Source organism: Chrysochloris asiatica, unplaced genomic scaffold, assembly GCF_000296735.1.
Source record: "Chrysochloris asiatica unplaced genomic scaffold, ChrAsi1.0 scaffold00078, whole genome shotgun sequence".
Classification (NCBI taxonomy): Eukaryota; Metazoa; Chordata; class Mammalia; order Afrosoricida; family Chrysochloridae; genus Chrysochloris; species Chrysochloris asiatica.
The window spans coordinates 8,031,439-8,050,438 of record NW_006408596.1 but is presented as its reverse complement, the minus strand read 5'-3'; the positions used below and the strand labels follow the sequence as shown (position 1 = coordinate 8,050,438).

At 41.0% G+C, this 19,000-nt stretch overlaps 1 protein-coding gene across 1 annotated transcript in view; it reads left to right on the top strand.

The window, feature by feature from the left end:
- CCDC60 (coiled-coil domain containing 60) overlaps positions 1-5,197 on the top strand; it is a 257,290-nt gene extending 252,093 nt beyond the window's left edge. The window contains exons 13-14 of the mRNA XM_006865505.1: positions 2,624-2,813; positions 5,096-5,197. Coding sequence (XP_006865567.1) covers positions 2,624-2,813; positions 5,096-5,197 — 292 coding nt within the window. The remainder of the gene's footprint in view (positions 1-2,623; positions 2,814-5,095) is intronic.
- The last annotated feature ends 13,803 nt before the right edge of the window (positions 5,198-19,000 follow it).

Below are 19,000 nucleotides of genomic sequence, written 5' to 3'. Positions count from 1 at the left end.
ATAATTTTATATGGACTGCTAATTATGTTATACATTTTAATAGAACAAAAGGTTCCCCACCCCTACTCTAAGATAAAAGAATTGAAATCTGATGAGCTATGATTGAACAAACTTGATCCTAATCAATATCTAAAAATAGCTGAGGTCTAATGCTGCACCCAGAATCCCCCTTCCATAAGCTTACTAATCTGGAACTGTAATTTACTAGTACATTCTTGGGATCCTGACAGACTTGTGGGAGCTTCCACACACTTTTTCACCCAACAATATCTGCTCTAAAGACAAGTGGGGCTCTCAAGTGGGGGTGAGGGGGGGCTCATCAGAGGGGGAAAGTGGTTTTTGCAAACTCTTTGTCCTCTTTCTGGGGGAGAGTAGACAAGAGAGAGGAAGTTATAAACTAACTCAAATGAAAGCATTGCAGTGACAAATTAATGCTGATCCTCCCAGTAGGAATCAGCCAAAATCTCTAATGATCGAATTTTTGCCATCATTATGGAAAAGGGGATGAACCTTTACAGAAACTTTACAATCAAGTCAAGCAGGCAGTTTCTCAACAAGCTAAACACAGTATTACCAGACCCCCAACCCCACTACCATCAAGTTGATTTAGACTCTTAGCAACCTGGTAAGGATACAGTAAAACTATATATGAATTCTGTATCACAGAATTTCCAAGGCAGTTCTACTACATCTTTGTCCTGTAGAACCACTGACCCTTCAGTTCACAGAATAGCACTGTGGTCCTTGTAACACCAGGGCTCCTCTGAATTACCACAGGACCCAGTCATTCCATTCCTGGATGTATATTCAAATGAAATGAGAGCAAGAACACAAACAGACACTTGTATACCAATGCTCTTTGCAGCACTATTGACAAATGCCAACAGGAAGGAATAACCCAAGAGTTCAACATCAGATGAATGAATAAACAAAATATAGTGTTTGTGTACAGACTTAATATGTTTATGATACATGTTGTTGTTATTACATGCTGTTCAGTCACTCTGAGTCATAGCAACCCTGTATAGGGTTCCCGAGGCTTGAAATCTTCACAGGAGCAGAAAGCCTCATCTTTCTCCCACTTAGTATATATATGATCAGCTTTCATTCCATTTTTTCCATGATCTTTTTTGAAGTGTGTGTGTGAATTAAATAATGGAATATTGTTACACCATGAAAATAAATAAAATTCTAAAACATGATACCATGTGGAGAAACCTTTAAACTCTTATGCTGAGGGAAACAATCCAGACACCAAAGGATAAATATGACACATGCTATTTGTAAATATCTAGAGAAGAGACACATGCATAGAGACAGAAGGTACCAGTAGTGGATACCAAGGGCCTGACAGCATCAAGGGAAAGCTGGGGCTACTGCTTAATGGGTACGGAGTTTCTGTTTGGGGTAATGGAAAACTTCTGGAAAGAAACAGTGGCAGGGTTGTACAACACTGTATGATAAATGCCATGGATGCTACACATGGCTAAAAACACAAATTTTATCTGTGTGTGTGTGCATTTTACCACAATAAAAATAAATAAAGACAAACAGACTATAGCCTATTAAAAAATATGCTGGGGTGTGGCTATTCACTCATCCAGATATTTGTTCAGTCTTTCAAATCATATTTATTGAACACTGACTATGAGTTAGGTGGAATTCTACCACACTGGATATAAAATAACTCAGACAAGGGTCCCTGTTCTCATGCACATTCCGTTCTAAACTGGGAGACATAAATAGCCAGTATAGTTAATGTAAATATGTACTACAATATAAAGTAGTACAAGTAGCCCAGAATGTACGACAGATGGTCCATTTCTTCTTCAAAGTTTCCCATGGGTATATACATATTAGGAGAGGGGGGCCTTAAAAGTGACATTATCCCCTTGTCTTAAATCTTGTTCACACTTGAGCCACACCCCAGGTTAGAGTCTATCTGTTCCCACCATTACACACACTGTCATAAGAGTTAGACAAGTGCTCAGAACTCACTGAAATTCACATAGTGATTACAGCCCAGCTCACTTTCTATCATGAAGATGGAAAACACACATGTCATTGTCATCACCATCTCAACACCGCCACCACCACCATCACCACCCACCATCACCATCATCACCACCAGCACCATCATCACCACTACTACCACCACCATCACCATCACCATCATCACTACTACCACCACCCACCACCACCCAACATCACCTACTATTAGCATAATCACCACCCACCCTCACCAGCACTACCACCACCACGACCATCACTACCATCATCACCATCACCATCTTGCGTATGATCACAATGCCTTTTCCTTTCTTCTTGTTTTTCATATTTTCTAGCTGATAGAAAAAATTATGAATGAATTTTTTTAAAGGATGCCTTTAATTTGCTCTTTTTTAAATGAAATGCAAGTCCTGCTTCAACTTTGACTGCCCCTAAACAACAAGGTCTTAGCTGATCTGTGGGTCCTTTACAACTCAGGAGCATGGAAGTCACCCAGATAGGTTCATGCTCCCCTGGAGAAACCTCAGGAAAGAGAGAGTGGGGACAGAGAGCCGGCAGTGCCCAAAGCTACCTCCTAGATATTCTAACTTGCCCTCTCCTCTTGGAACTGAAGGTACTTTGACCTATTATCCAAACTCCCAGAGGATCTGAAGAACTTCCGCCCTGCCAAAAAGATTCTGGTAAAACTGCAGAAGTTTGGGGAGAACCTAGATCTGAGGATCCGGCCCCATGTCCTACTGAAGGTGCTGCAGGACCTAAGGGTGTGGGAGCTGTGCTCCCCTGACATTGCTGTGGCTGTTGAGGTAAGCACGCCCTTCCTCCTCACAAGACCTCAGGTATCCTCATTCAAGCACTCTCTCCATGTCCAAGCACTAGTTAAGCTTTGGGGACACGGAAAAGAAGCCTCCAAGGTTCTGACTTGTCTAGAGTTCATATTCTAGTAGGAGAGAGGTTGTCATATGACCTTAGTTGCTCAATGCCAATGATTTGCCTTCAAGTCAGTGCCTGTTTTAAAAGAGATCACCAGGCCTTTCTTCTGAGGTACCTCTGAGTGGACACAAACTTCCAACCCGTAGTTTAGTAACCAAGTGTATTAAACATTTGTAACCCAGCAGCTATTTCAACTCCTGGGAACAGTCACTCCTATAAAAGTGGTGCCCTCAGGAGAGTCTGTGGAGATAGTTCAAAACAAAATACAAGGACTAGTGAATAAGATACACATCTATTTTAGCAAGGAGGCCTGGTGGTGCTGTGGTTAAGTGCTTGGCTGATAAGTGAAGGAGAAAAGATGCGACACTGTGCTTCTTTAAGAGCGACAGCCATGGAAACCCTGTGGGGCACTTCCACTCCGTCCTTTAGGGCCACATGAGTTGGAATCATCTCAACAGCAGCGTGTTGGGTTTGCCAAGGTTTTTGATATAAATAAGGAGCTCTCTAAAATTCACTACTGAAAGTGTGGTTCATGGACTAACAGCATGGATGATACTTAGGTGCTTGTTTAAAATGCAGAATCTCAGGCTCCACACCAAGCCTACCAACTCTGAGTCTAAGACCACGTGATTTGTATGCATGAAGAAGTTTGACGTGCACTGGTTTAAAAGGAAACAGAGAGGAGACCTACCTTACGTAGGGCAGTGGCATGAAGGTGACCTGAACAATGAGAAGCTGAGGGAAAAGACAAGGTCAGGCAGGACTTGTGACTTGGTGGGCTCGAGTACAGCCAGTGGTTTAGAAGGAAGAGAGGTGTGAGCTTCTGAGATCACTGCAGAGATGGCTAGGTCAGACTGGGCAGTCCGGTGAGGCCAGGTTACAGATTTAGGTCTGGGGAGTCAATGATGGTAAGCCAAACTCCCAAGTCCTTTTCAAGCATCTTTCCCAATAATGTATCCAAAGTAAGCATCAGAAGACATAAGCAGATAGTTGGAACCAAGGACTCCATGTTAAGGCGTCAGGAGATACTAATGGAGTCATGTACTTATTTTTCTCTGATGACTTGTGTATCTTAATAGGGTCTTCAGTCCATGGCCTGAAAAAACATGACTTAAATGGTGGGATTCCCTGGTCATGATGCTATTAGGCTTCTTGGTGTCTTTATGCCAGGTTGTTCCTTCCACAGGCTGACGTGTGTGTGTGTGTGTGTGTGTGTGTGTGTGTTTGAGTACAAGGTAAGGTGGGAGGGAGGTGGGGAGGGGAGAAGGATCTCTGCACAAGTTTAGATGTTGAGACTCCATTCCCCATACCCTGTGAGGTTCTTTGAGGAAAGATGCCTCTGCAGTCTAGTTTCAAACTAACTCCAGGGCAACCATCCCCCCTCTACCTGCCAATAACGGATCCCACCCCCACCCTCACCCCTACCTACCAGTGACAACAGATATGGAGAAGGCAGCTACTAAGTGGGTAAGAGAAGGGAGCCATGAAGCCTCCCTCTTGCTCAGAGGTGAGTTTGTAGCACAGCATTTAGTACGCCCTTCCCTGGTACCAGTGAGAACAAGACAGAACATCTAATGACCTGGATGGTAGGAGGAGGTCTCTTAATCTAGACTCCACAGGAAGCACCTGTCATTTCATAGGTCATGCAGGTTCCAACTCATAGCGACTCTGTACAGGGTTTCCAAGGAGCAGCTGGTGGGTTCGAACCAATGGCCTTGCAGTTCCAAACTGATCTTGCAGTCAAGTGCATTATCCTGCAGTACCACACCAAGTCCATAGCTATTACTAATTCTCAAAGAGGTCTGTAAACCAAAAGGCTGAAAGAAAAACTGAATTTTAAAAAATACATATACTACGTAGAAAAGAAAAAAAATGCAGCTAGCTAGGTATCCCTGCCCTTCTCAAATTTCTTTGAATCAGTAGCAAAAAGAAAGGATTTCAAATTAGCCTAGCTGAGACAGGAAGCTAGAAGTGGGGGGTCCTTTCTTCCAATGAACCAAGCCCCCACCCCAGTATGGTGCTTCAGGCTGAGGATGGCTGGAGGGATACGGAGGCCACAGATGTTACTCACAAAGCTTCTAGGATTTGGTGGCTGAAAAGAGTCTTAACTTTCATACCCTGCTCTGAGGTCATGGCCACTGTGTTTACCCTGCAGTTTGTACGAGAACACATCATCCACATGCCTCAAGAGGATTATATCAACTGGCTGCAGAACCGGATCAACGTCCCCATCCGGCCTCACAGTGCCCTTGCATAGTCTGGTACTAGGATGACCAGCTGTCCTGAAAGAGGAGGATGATTTAGCTCCACTAAATTGCATTTGTGTTCTTGCTTAATCCGGTGGGGACTCATTATAATATAAGGTCAATGGGACAAATGACCTCTGACAACATTCTAGAGGAAGATACTCCCAGGTGGCCCTCCCCACAACCCTGCACCCCAGGGCCAACCTCCTTTGGTGGCCTAGCCTGACTCTTCCTGCTTCCACTACTCTGGTTTCCTTCATCATATTCCCCTTGTCTGAATTCTATGTAATAAAACTGAACTGAGTATTTACTGTCCAGCTTCAAATGATCTGTGGAATCTGGATGTGGTATTCATCCCTAATCATAACAACAGTTGCCATTTATGAAACTTTCCTTATGCAATAGTCCCAAAGCTGCGTGCTTTACATGAACAGTTTTATTTCACTCTGACAGTAACTTGGTTAACTAGGCACTGATATTCTCCCTATGTCACACCACTGACGTTAGAATGTGCATCTTAACACTGGATGATGGTTCCGTGGGTAAATGGATGTTTGGGTGGGGATGAATGGAGAATACACAGATAGATACATGAATGAATACACACATAGATACAAAGATGGATGGGGGATAATTGGGGCATTCTCCAGAAAGGCAAATGGTGTGTAAGAAAAACCCTAATCCTAAGAGTCTGCATATGTTTTCAGATGGTCTTGGATGCACAAGAAGCTTATCTTCCTATCATTTAAAAACACAGGTAGAGTTTTTAAGCTATTTGGTCTTCCTGGTCTTGGGATATTCTACATTGTCACTATGTTACTAGGAACTGCAGACATGTCACCTCTCTCATAGCCAAACAAAATTATCAGTGGAATGACAAGGCATGATGTGCTGTCACACTAAAGTCATCAAAGCTCTCATGGAGCAAGACCTCAGACATCTCTCCAGGTCAATTCTGGGGGTGAGGGTAGAGGGTTTGAATTGGAACTGCTACTCAGTCTAAACAACATCTCATCTATCCATTCATACATTCATTCAATGAGCAGTTATTGAGAATCTAATGTGCACCAAGTTTCAGGTGCTAGAGTACAGTAATAAACAAAGGAGACATGGTCCCTGCCCTCAGACAGTATCCATGAAGTCAAACAAGTCAACCAAATATGACATGGAGGGTGGAGGGATTGCATAGCACTAACATCACTCCATGTAGATGCCCAGGGTGCCCTGAGAAGACATTTGGGTGTCAAAGTTAGCTAAGTATATGAGGAGACTTCAAAACTAAAACTTCTCCATTTTAAAAAGGAATATAGATGACAGGAGTAGAGAAGGAGGGGAATTCAAAAGAGAAAGGAAGGGGGCTAAGAAACGTAATGAAACAGCACCTTGGGAGAACAGCAGCCAGGGAGAAATTCCTGGCATGGGAATGCCTGAAGGGGCTCTAAGACCAACTACGATGCAAAACAACCCAAGCCCCTTCCACTTCACCTTTGAACTTGAGTAATTTCTACCACACATCCAAGGATCCGTACTAGTGCACTGGTTGAAACATTCGGCTGCTTACAATTTGAAATCACCAGACGCTCCAGAGGGAAAATTATGACAGTCTTCTTCCCTAAAGACTACAGCTTGAAAACCCTATGGAGCAGATCCTGCCTTATAAGATCGCTATGAGTTAGAATTGGTGTATGGTTATTATCCTGTCACATTGCAGAGAATGAGTATTCTGGAACATTAAACTGTACTCATGAAAAACCTGTACATAGACCAAGAGGCAGTTGTTCAAACAGAATAAGGGACCACTGAATGGTTTAAAATTAGGAAAGGTGTGTGCCAGGGTTGTATTCTTTCATCAAACTTATTCAATCTCTATGTTGGTCAAATAATCTGAGAAGCTGGATTATATGCAGAAAAACATGACATCATGACATCAGGACTCATTAACAACCTTTGACATGCAGATGGTACAATCTTGCTTGCTGAAAGCGAAGAGAACTTAAAATACTTGCTGATGAAAATCAAAGACTACAGTACCGGCTGCACCTCAATGTAAAGAAAACAAAAATCCTCACCACTGGATCAGTTAACAATAACCATATAAATGGAGAGAAAACTGAAGTTGTCAAAGACTTAATTTTGCTCAAATCAATCATCAACACTCAGGGAAGTAGCAACCAAGAAATCAAATGACATATTGTACTGGGGAAATCTGCTGTACAGACCTATTCAAACTGTTGAAGAACAAGGATGTCAGTTTGACCCAACCCATGGTACTTTCAATAACCTCATATGCATGTGAAAGTTGGACAGTGAATAAGGAAGATCATAGAAGAATTTGAGTTATGGTGTTGGAGGAGAATACTGAAAGTACCATGATCTGCCAAAAGAACCAACAGATCTGTGTTGGAAGAAATACAGCCAGAGTGCTTGGAAGCTAGGATGACCTGACTTCGTCTCTCATACTTTGGACATATTATCAGGAGGGGCCAGTCCCTGAAAGAGGAAAACCCCCAGCTAGATGGATTGGCACAGTAGCAGCAGCAATGCATGCAAACATAGCAACAATTGTGAGGTTGTCACAGGACCAGGCAGTGTTTTATTCTGTTGTGCATGAGGTCAGTACCAACTCGATGGTACCTAACAACAACAAGATCAGGTTGAAGCCGTTTGTTCTTCCGGCACATGTCCACAAAAGGCAAAATGCAACCTTGAGTATATCCCACCTGACTTTAGAAATCACCTCAAGAACACATTTGACACACTGAATGCTAATGACCAAAAGACCAGACAAGTTGTGGGATAACATCAAAAAGCATCATACATGAATGAAGTAAAAGATCATTAAGATAGGAAAAAAGAAAAGACAAAACCGCATGGGTGTCAGAAGAGATTCTGAAACTTGCTCTTGCACACAGAGTAAATTAAGTGAATGCAAAAAACGATAAAGTAAAAGAACAACAGAAATATCCAAAAGACAACTCAAAAAGACAAAGTATTAAAATGAAATGGGCAAAGACCAGGAGTTAGAAAAGCAAAAGGGAAGAACATGCTCAGCATTTCTCAAGCTGAAAGAACTAAAGAAAAAATTCAAGTCTCAAGTTGAAATACTGAAGGGTTCTACTGGCAAAATATTGAATTGTTCAGGAAGTACCAAAAGAAGATAGCATACACAGTGTCACTGTACCAAAAAGAAGTGATGACATTCAACCCTTTCAGGAGGTAACAAACAATCAGGAGCCAAAGGTATTAAGTAAGAAGTCCAAGTCCAAGCACTGAAGGTATCAGTGAAAAGCAAGGCTTCAGGAACTGATGAAACGCCAACTGAGATAACTGAAGTAGTGCTAGAGCCACTCACTAGTCTATACCAAGAAATCCTGACTAGAAGAGATCCATATTTGTGCCCATTCCAAAAAGGTGACCCAAGAGAATGCAGAAATTAACAAAAAGTATCGTCAGTGTCACATGCAAGTAAAATAATGCTGAAAATAATTCAAAAAATGATTGTAGCAGTCCAACGACAGGGAGCTGCCAGAAATGCAAACTGGATTTAGAAGAGGATGTGGAACAAAGACTAACATTGCTGACATCAAATGAATCCTGGCTAAAAGCAGATACTACCAGAAATATGTTTACTTGTGCTTTACTGACTATACAAAGACAAAAACTATGGAAAGGATTGCAAGAATAACAATTCCAAAGTGTTTAACTGTGCTCATGTGGAACCTATATACAGACTACGAGGCAGTCATTCAAACAGAACAAGGAGGTAATGTGTGGTTTAAAATCAGGACAGGTGTGCATGAGGGTTATGTCCTTTCACAATATTTATTTAATCTGCATGATGAGCAAGTAATCTGAGAAGCTGGACTATATGAAGAACACAGCATCAGAATTAGAGGAAGAATCATTACCAATCTGAGACATACAGATAACACAACTTGGCTTGCTGAAAGCAAAGAGGACTTGAAGTACTTATTGAAGAAGATCAAAAACATCTTTAATATGGATTATGCCTCAGCATAAATAAAATAAAATTTCTCACAACTGGAATATTAAGCAACATCACAATAAATGGAGAAAAGATTAACATTGTCAAGGATTTCATTTTACTTGGATTCATAATCAACGCTCAGGAAATCAAACAACTTATTTCACTGGGCAAATCTGCTGCAATTTTCAATTGCCTCACATGTACACAAAATCTGAACAATGAATAAGGAAGACAGAAACAGAATCTATGCCTCTGAATTATAGTGTTGGTGAAGAATATTAAATATGCCCTGGATTCCATAAAGAACCAACAAATAAATCTGTATCAGAAGTACAGTCAGAATGCTCCTCGGAAGCAAGGGTGGTAAGACTTCATCTCACAATAAAGTCATATTAATAGATGCCTTAAAGGCAACGCTTTAACATTTCATCAAGAGGGAAGTCTCTGAAGAAGGCCATCAGGCTTGGTAAAGTTGAGAGTAAGAAAAAAAAAAAAAAAAAAAGAGACAAATACCCTCACCAAGATGGATTGATATCATGGGTATAACAATGGGCTCAAATATAGTAACACTTATGAGGAGGGCACAGGATCGGGCACTGTTTCATTGTGTTGTGCACAGGGCTGCTATGAGATAGAGCTAACTCAAGAGAACGTAACAACAACAGCATAAAGAATGGAGTCCTGGTGTGGCACTGTAGGGTAAGTTCTGGACAGCTAACTTCAAGTTTGGCAGTTCAAACCCACAGCCGTTCCTTGGATACAGGGTCACTAATGATTTAAAACCAACTTAACAACTATATAAAATATATGCTATTCAATAATGTAAGTACACAGTGTTTATAAGCAGCACAGGGCAGGAAATGGCAGGAAGGAGGCTGGAGAGACAGGTAGAAGTCATATTAATAGATGCCTTAAAGGCAATGCTTTAAAGTGTGGAGTTTATTTTAATGAAAATGGGGACCGCTAGAAGGGTTTTAAGCAGATGTGCTTTCAGAAAAAGTAAATGGCTAATGTGTGTGGACATGGAAGCGATCAGGGAACTAAGATGAGATTGCAGTAGTGATTACAGGGGAAGGCCACTGGGATGGAAAGAAGACCACACATTCAAAGAATATTTACAAGGCAGAACCCCCCAGAACATGGTGTGGTGGGTTATAAGGGGCAAGAGAAGCGGAAACGTAGTTGTTGTTGTTAGGTGTCATCAAGTCAGTTCCAACTCACAGCAAGGCTCTGCACAACAGAATGAAACACTACCCAGTCCTACACCACCCTCACAATCATCACTATACTTGAGCCCTTTGCTGCTGCCACTATGTCAATCCATCTCGGTGGGGGTCTCCTCCACTTTTCCAAGTATCATGTCCATCTCAAAGGACTGGTCCCTCCTGATGATATGTGTGAAGTATGAGATACAAAGTCTCACCATCCTGGCTTCTAAGGAGGCTTCTGGCTGTACTTCTTCCAACACAGACTTGCTTGTTCTTCTGGCAGCTCATGGTACTTTTAATATTCTTCTCTACCACCAAAATTAACATGCATCAATTCTTTTAGAATCTTTCTTATCCATTATCCAACTTTCATATGTATATGAGGCAAGTGAAAATACCATGGCTTGATTCACAGGTAGCCTAATACTCAAACTGACATCTTCACTCCTCAATACTTGAAAGAGGACTTGTGCAGCAGGCTTGCCTAATGCAATGTATTGTTTGGTTTTTTCTGACTGCTGTTTCCATGAGTGTGGATAGTTAATCCAAGCAAAATGAAGTCTTTGACAACTCCAATCTCTTCTCCATTTATCAATGTTACTTATTAATCCAGTTGTGAGGATTTTTGTTTTCTTTACATTGAGGTACAACCCATACTAAAGGCTGTGGTCTTTGATCTTCATCAGTAAGTATTCTGTCCTCTTCACTTCTAGCAAGCAAGGTTGTATCATCTACATATTGCAGGTTTCTAATGAGTCTTTCTCCAATCCTGATGCCACGTTTCTTCATATAACCCAGTTTCTCATATTTTTTTTTTTTTGCTCAGCATACAGATTAAATAAGTATGGTTAAAGCATACAACCTTGGCACACACATTTTAAACCATTCAATGTCCTCTCATTCTGTTTGAATGACTGCCTCTTGGTTTAAGTACAGGTTCTTCATGAACACAAGTAAGTGTTCTGGACTAGCCATTCTTCACAATGTTATCCATAGCATGTCATGATCCACACAGTTGAAAGCCTTTGTATAGTCAATAAAATGCAGATAAACATCTTTCTGGTATTCTCTACTTTCAACCAGGATTCGTCTGAAGCCAGCAATGATATGCTTTATTCCACATCCTTGCCTGAATCTGGCTTGAACCTCTGGCAAGTCCCTGTCAATGTACTGTTGCAGCTGTTTTTGATTATCTTTAGCAAAATTTTAGTTCCATGTGATTGAGGCATAGTATGAAGAGGGGAAATAATACTAAGATGCTTCACTGTCTTATGAAATATTGGTTTCCCTGGTCTACTATTATAAAATAGATACTTGAGTGGGATAGAAAGGAATATCAGGAAACACAATTACAGAAAACTTGCAAGCCCGTCTTCAGCCTATAACTTGACTGGAATACCTAAAAGAGGTTCTACAATTTGACCAGTGAAACAGGCCTCTTGCAGAGCCTGTGCAGTATATAGTACCTTAGATGAAATCCTGAGCCCCATCCAGAACCTTCTGAGGTGGGACATTCCCACTAGAAAGGACAAGCAGACCAGCCTGGAACAGCTAGAGCGACAAAAGATACATCTTCAAAGAAAGATGAGCAGGGAAGAAACAAAACAAAAGTGGCAGCATGATTGACTACTACAAGAATAAACAAGTTGCTTGCAGGGAAGCCATCAAGGCAAGCAATCAAGTCCCTTCAGGACAAACCTGTCTCTAAGACTGAAACTCAAAGAGAACACATGAGCGGGCATGTAAGCTTGCTGATGACCATGTAGGTATACTGGTGAGTGGAAGAGGGAGAAAGGCAGCAATGAAGAAATGGGCTGAGTTCAACCATGTTCCACAGATTCCCACTGACCTAGAGATGAGAGAGAATAGAAGGGCTGCTTGGTCCAAAGTGTGATGAGACCTGGGGACACCTGAGACCATGGCCAAGGACACAGCCACAGAGGGCTAGAGCTGAGAGTGAAGCATCCAGCTGATATGACATGAGGGGAGACACACAAGAACACCCAAGCTTGCAGATAGTACCCACCTGACCTAGCCTTGATGGCTTGATAATCAGAACTTGACTAGAGAAAGATAAAAAATAAAACTTTTTAATAAAGCAAACGAGGGTAAATTGCTACAATTTGATGAACTTGACCTATATTCATGGAGGTAGTAGCTCTAAATACCAACAGAGAGGGAAGGAGTTTTCACATTAAGTATCAATGCTATCCTCTCTGTACACAGTGTAGCTAGGGACGGGCAACTTAGACACTGGCTACCAAAAATGAGGGGGTGATAAAGGCACAAAGTGACTGGCCTACAAGTTTTCAAGAGGGATTTTAGTTTAAGAGTGTGTGGGGAAAGATAGTGTCCCCACTGAATATTTTCATCTAGTCTAAATGGGTATGGTAAAAAGAGATGGGGATAAGATTCTTATGATTCAATAGCGAGTAATTGTTATCATGACTAACTGACTGCCACAATTGTAAAGGTAGAAGTTTTGTAACAAAAATGGGGGAGTAGTTAATCTTACATTCCAGAAACAGAGGATCCTAGGACTATCAAGTCTCTTTGAAATGGACACAAATATGAATATCTCCCATCAGCTGGCCAGGTACCTACCTTCCAAATTTCTCAGCCTAGATGAGTGAATGCCTGCGTGATGCATCAGTTTGCTGAAAGATTCCATTTTAGTCCATCAATTCCTATAGGTTTGTTCTATGCCAATGCCTTCAATGCACCTTGGAATTTTTCCTTCAGTACCAGTGGCTCTTGATCATAGGCTACCTCTTTAAATGATTTAACATCGACCATTTCTTTTAGTTATGGTGATTCTGTGTATCCCTTCCATCTTCTTTTGATGTTTTCTTCATCATTCAATATTTCACCCAAAGAATCCTTCAATGGCATAAGGTGAGGCTTCAATTTTTTTTTTTCTTCAGTTCCCTCAGCTTGAGAAATGCTGAACCTGTTCTTCCCTTTTGATTTTCTAACTCCAGGTCTTTGCACATTTCATTATAATATTTGACTTTGTCTTCTCAAGCCAACCTTTGAAATTTTCTGTCCAGCTCTTGTACCTCCTCATCTCTTCCATTTGCTTTTCCATCTCTATGCTGGAGAGCAAGTTTCAGAGTCTCTTCTGACATCCATTTTGGTCTTTTCTTTCTTTCTTGTCTTCTCAATGACCTTTTGCTTCCTTCCTGTATTATGTTCTTGATATCATCCCACAAGTCTTCTGGTCTTCAGTCATTGGTATCTAAGCCATCAAATCTGTTCCTCAGATGATCTCTAAATCCAGGTGGGATATGCTCAAGGTCATATTTTGGCTCTTGTGGACTCGTGGTAATTTTCTTCAGCAATAGCCTGAACTTGTATATTAGCAATTCAATGCACAGCCTGCCTTGTTTCGGCTGATTTTCCACTGCCTCTTCCTACAAATATCGTCAATTTGATTTCTCTGTATTTTATCTGGTAAGGTTCCTGTGTACAGTCATCTTTTAAGTTGTTTAGGACGGGTATTTACAGTGAAGAAGTCATTGGTCTTACAAAATTCTATCATGTGATCTCCAGCATCATTTCTATCTCCACAGCCATATTTTTGAACTATTGATCCTTCCTCTTTGGAATCCAATCTTTGCATTCCAATCATCAGCAATTATCAAAACATCTTGATCATAAGCATGACCAATTTCAGACTGAAGAAGTTGGTAAAATTCCTCAATTTCATCATCACTGATTTTAGTGGTTGGTGGATGAATTTGAATAATCATGGTATAAACTGGTCTTCCTTGTAGGTATTTAGACAATATCCTATCACAGCAATATACTTCAAAATAGGTCTTGAAGAACCATTCCTCTTCAACTTTTCATTCCCAGCATAATAAACCAAATGACTGTCCAATTTAGAATGGCCCAAACCAGTTCATTTCAGCTCACTATGTCTAGGATATTGATCTTTATGCATTCCATTTCACTTTTTACAATTCCAACTTTCCTAGATTTGTGCTTCATACATTTCACATTCCAATTATTAATGGGAATTTACAGCTAATTCTCCTTACTTTGAATTGTCCCCCATCAGCAAATGAAGGTCCTGAAAGCTTTACTCCATTTGCATCATCACAGTTAACTCTACTTGAGGAGGTAGCTCTTCCCCAGTCATATTTTGAGCACCTTCCAACCTGAGGGACTTATCTTCTGGCACTATATGTGACAATATTCTGGTGCTACTCATAATGTTTTCATATTCAATATACTGGTGCTATCAGACAGTGATCTAGTGCTATTCATAAGGTTTTCAGCAGGTAGACATTCAGTAGTCCTTTCTAGTACTTTTTCCCTCCACTAGGGGGAGAAGAAGTGGGAAGGCTCTCAGTGGGAAGGCAAGAGGTTCTATCTGATCATAGTGAGTTAGAGAAGCCTGCAGAGCAATGAAGGAGTCCTAGAGGTGCAGTAACTTAAACAATGGGCTGCTAAGTACAAGGTTGGCAGTTCAAACCCACCAACTTCTACGTGCAGAAAGATGAGGCAGCCTGTTTCTGTAAAGATATACAGTCTTGGAATCCCTAGGGGCCAGTTCTACTCTGTACTATAGGACAGACTCAATAGCAATGGGCTTGGTTTGATTTTGTGGGGGACAGTCAAGTGGAGGTGGGCAGAGCTGCCCAGGAGATAAAAGTGTGTCATCACCAATGGGCAGTAATGGAGTCAAGAGAGTAGTCAAAGTGAGGCATGGAAAGGCAGCGAGAGGAGAGAGTCCAGTTACAGAAAGAACCAAGGAGCCAGTCACAATCTACCATTTATATAGAGATGACTTTGTGTGCAAAACACTTGACAGACATCATCTCATTTCGTTTTCATGGCAACCCTGCAAGACAGAGCTCTTGTATTCTTCCTGTGCTGCAGATGATGAACGGGAAGCTTCCGATGGTCTTCTGTCTACCCACAACAACCTCATTATGAGACAAGGATTTTTCAAAAGTTACCGTATTTCTCCCCAGGCACAGCTCCACTGCTGGGGCTCACAGGCATCATATCAACTCACATGTGCAATGCATTCCAGTTTGCAAAGTACCTTCACCAGTATCTTCTTCTTTGGTGCTCACTACAACCTTCTGAGATGTGTATTACAAGCCCGTCTATCAGTGAGAATACAAAAACTTAAGAACTTAGCCAACGGTCACATAGCCCATAAGTAGGAGAAATATTCTAAGAGAAAAGACGGTGAAATCACAAGACCTGACCCCACCTTCCCTCCTGCTTGGCACTTTGAGCTTATTTCTAAGCTCTATTATCTCCATCTAGTGGCAAAGACTAGTATTACATTCCTACCCTGCTCTCTTGCACAATGCAACCTTCCTGCCAAAAAGGATGAAAGCAATAACAGCAAGACCTACACAGCTTTTAATTGCTCAGTGCCATCTCCAGACTCAGAGCAATCCTGTGTAAGGTCTCCAAGGAAGGGATGGTGGGTGTGAACCGCTTACCTTGCATTTAGCCATGCAGTGCTTCTCTTACAGTGCCAGACCAGGACTTCACTTAGGCAAAGTTTATTCAAATAGGAGTACACAAATAGTGTGGTACTGTAGATCAACACTGGACTGCAAACAACAAGGTCGGCAGTTCAAACCCAGCAGCTGCTCCTCGGAAACCCTATTCAGGGTCGCTATGAATCGGAGGTGACTTGACACACTCAACAACAACAAAATATGAAGAGGCAATACAGCACTTCCAGCAAGCAAGCACTAAGAAGAGCTGCCTGGAGAGAGATTTTAGTGATGAGCATGATTGAGCAGGTGCTCTATGACAGCTTCCGCTGGGTGCTCGGGGCCCCCATGCTCCCATGCCATGGCATCTGAGTCACCACCTACGTTTTTATGCCACACGTGCCCTAAAGAAGGAGTAGACAAACTGTTTCTAGAAAGGGCCAGATAGTAAATACTTAAACTCTGTGGACCACATACAGTATTTATTATATACTTTATAAATATTTAGTGACATCACTTTAAATTCAGATTTGGGCCCTGGTCCCCACTGCTGTTAGACCAACTCCCATTCATGGCAACCTTCTATGAAATCGAGGAAATGCCGCCTGACCCATGTCCTCTTCATGGCCTTCCTGACCCCTGCTACAGAATGACTTTAAGGACTGAAGGGAAAGGGCTAGTCTTCCCCAAACCCGGAGACAAGAAGGAAAAGTGAAAATAGTGAAACACAATGCAGGCAAAGTATTTCTTTTACTTTCCTGTTAATAATCGTTTGTCTGTTTGTGAAAAATAAATATATGCATAGGGTAAAACAACTCAACAGTACCAAAAAACGTATGAGGGGGTGTTTTAAAAGTTCTTGGAAAAATCACACTATCTTTTCATTTCATTTTTTCCACAATCTTTTTTTAAAAAAAAACTTTTTATTATGAATTGAGGAAAGGTTTACAGACAAGTCATCAGTTTTACATTCTGCACACACTTTGTTCCATCTCAGCGATGGAAATCCTCTCCATGCAACAACAATTAACCCACTTCCTCCCTGTGGTTCTTATTTCCAGTCCACTCACCTTCCCATACCTTTTCAACTTTGTCCTTAAGTAAATGTTGTCCTTTTGATTTTCAAGGACTGACCATTCCATGGTGAGCATTCCTTACTATGGCCCTTGTGCCCTGTATATCTATTTACTGCTTGACTGAAAATTGGGCCACACCCTGAAGGGTGGTAAAGGGTCATAGTCTCAGGTTCCTCTAGTCTCTTTCTGACCAGTAAGCCTGGGGTTTGTTCTACATTTTCTGCCACTCTCTCTGGGATCTTCTAATGTGGTCCCTTTCAAAGCAATTGGTAGTGGTAGCCAGGCACCATATAGCTCTTCTGGTCTCAGTCATGGAGACTGATGTGCATATGTTCCACTAGCCCACTGGACTGATTCCAAACACCTTCAATTCTCATCACTCTTCTACCACACATTTGGAGACCAATACTTGCAGCTTAGACGGCCATTTATTAGCTTTTAAGATCTCAGATGCTACTTATCAAAGTACAATGTAGTACACTGTCTTTGTGGACTATGTATGCCAATTGACTATAGCATCCCCTGAGACTATGGTCCTGAGTCCTCAGGCCCAGCAACTCATTGCCTTAAGATGCTGTATAATATCGAAGTTGTTTTCATGATTTGTCCATTGTATGCTCCATCACAGCTGCGTTTGCAGCAAAGGTAAATACCCATGTACAAATACAACCTTTCAAATTCTTCTATATTTGTGGTAATGCTCCCATTAGTCATCCTATACCCACAGAACACTGTTGTTCCAAAGTTGTGTATCTATCACTATTTATCTCTATCCCCTTTAGTCCTTGCATACCTCCCTGTGTCGTCATCTGTCTTCATCATTCTTCTGCCAACCTTCCTATTCTTGTATATCGCTCTCCCTGTCACCCAAGTTGAAATATATCTAGCCAGTGAATTACTCTCTCCTTTCCCTCCCACCTTGTACACATCAAAGAATATTTCTTTGAGTATGAAATCTTTTCCTTGAGATTTTACAATAGTGATCTTATATTTATCCTTTTGTGATGGGCAAATTTCACTGACCATGTGGTTCTCCAGGTTCATCTATGTTATGAGGTGTTTAACAGATGCATCATTTTTCTTCACTGTTGCATAGTATTCCATCGTGTATGTACCAAAGTTTATCTATTCTTCCACTGATAGGCATGTAGGCTGTCTCCATCTTTGTGCTATTGTGAACAGTACTGCGATGAGTATCTGTGCGCATATATCTATCTATTCATGTCCTGATTATATACCAAGTAGAAGGATGGCTGGTCATCTGGTATTTCTATGTACAACTTTCTGAGGAAGTACCATACCATTTTCACAGTGGTTGAACCATTTTACAGTTCCATCAACAATGTAGAAGGTTTCCAGTCTTGCCACTCCCTTGCCAGCATTTGTTGTCTTTTTTTTTTTACTTTGTATTAATGTTGGGGTGAGGTAATATCTTGTTGTTTTAGTTGTATCTCACAAATGACTACTGATCGTGAACATTCCTTCATATGTTTCTTGGTTGCCTGAATGTCTTCCTTGGTGAAGTGTCTGTTCAAGTCCTCTGACCATTTTTTTTTTTGGTTTTTTTTTTCTTTGCGGGGTTCTTTCGTTTTTTTTTCCTTTTTGGGGAAAGTTCCTTGTTTTGCCTTTTTTTTGGGGGGAAAAAATCCCAGTCTATGGGCTCTATTTTTCCTCTTTTAGCTAAATCTTTTGATGAGCTTAAGTATCTAATCTTTAGAGGTACCAGTCATCTATTTTGACTTCTACTGTTTGTGTATTTTACTTATGTTTGACAGTGTATTTATACCATGTATTAGAGACCCTAAGTTTGTCACTATTTTTTCATTGACAACTTTATAATTTCAGGTTTTACATTTAAGTCTTTAATCCATGCTGAGTTTTTTGTTTGTTTGTTTGTTTTTATGATGTGAGATATGGGTCTTGTTTCATTCTTTTGAAAATGGATTTCCAGTTTTGCCAGCACCATTTGTTGAAGATCTTTGATCTTCATAAGTAAATGTTTCAAGTCCTCTTCACTTTCAGCAATCATGGATTACATCTCAATGTCAAGAAAACAAAAATCCTCACCACTGGA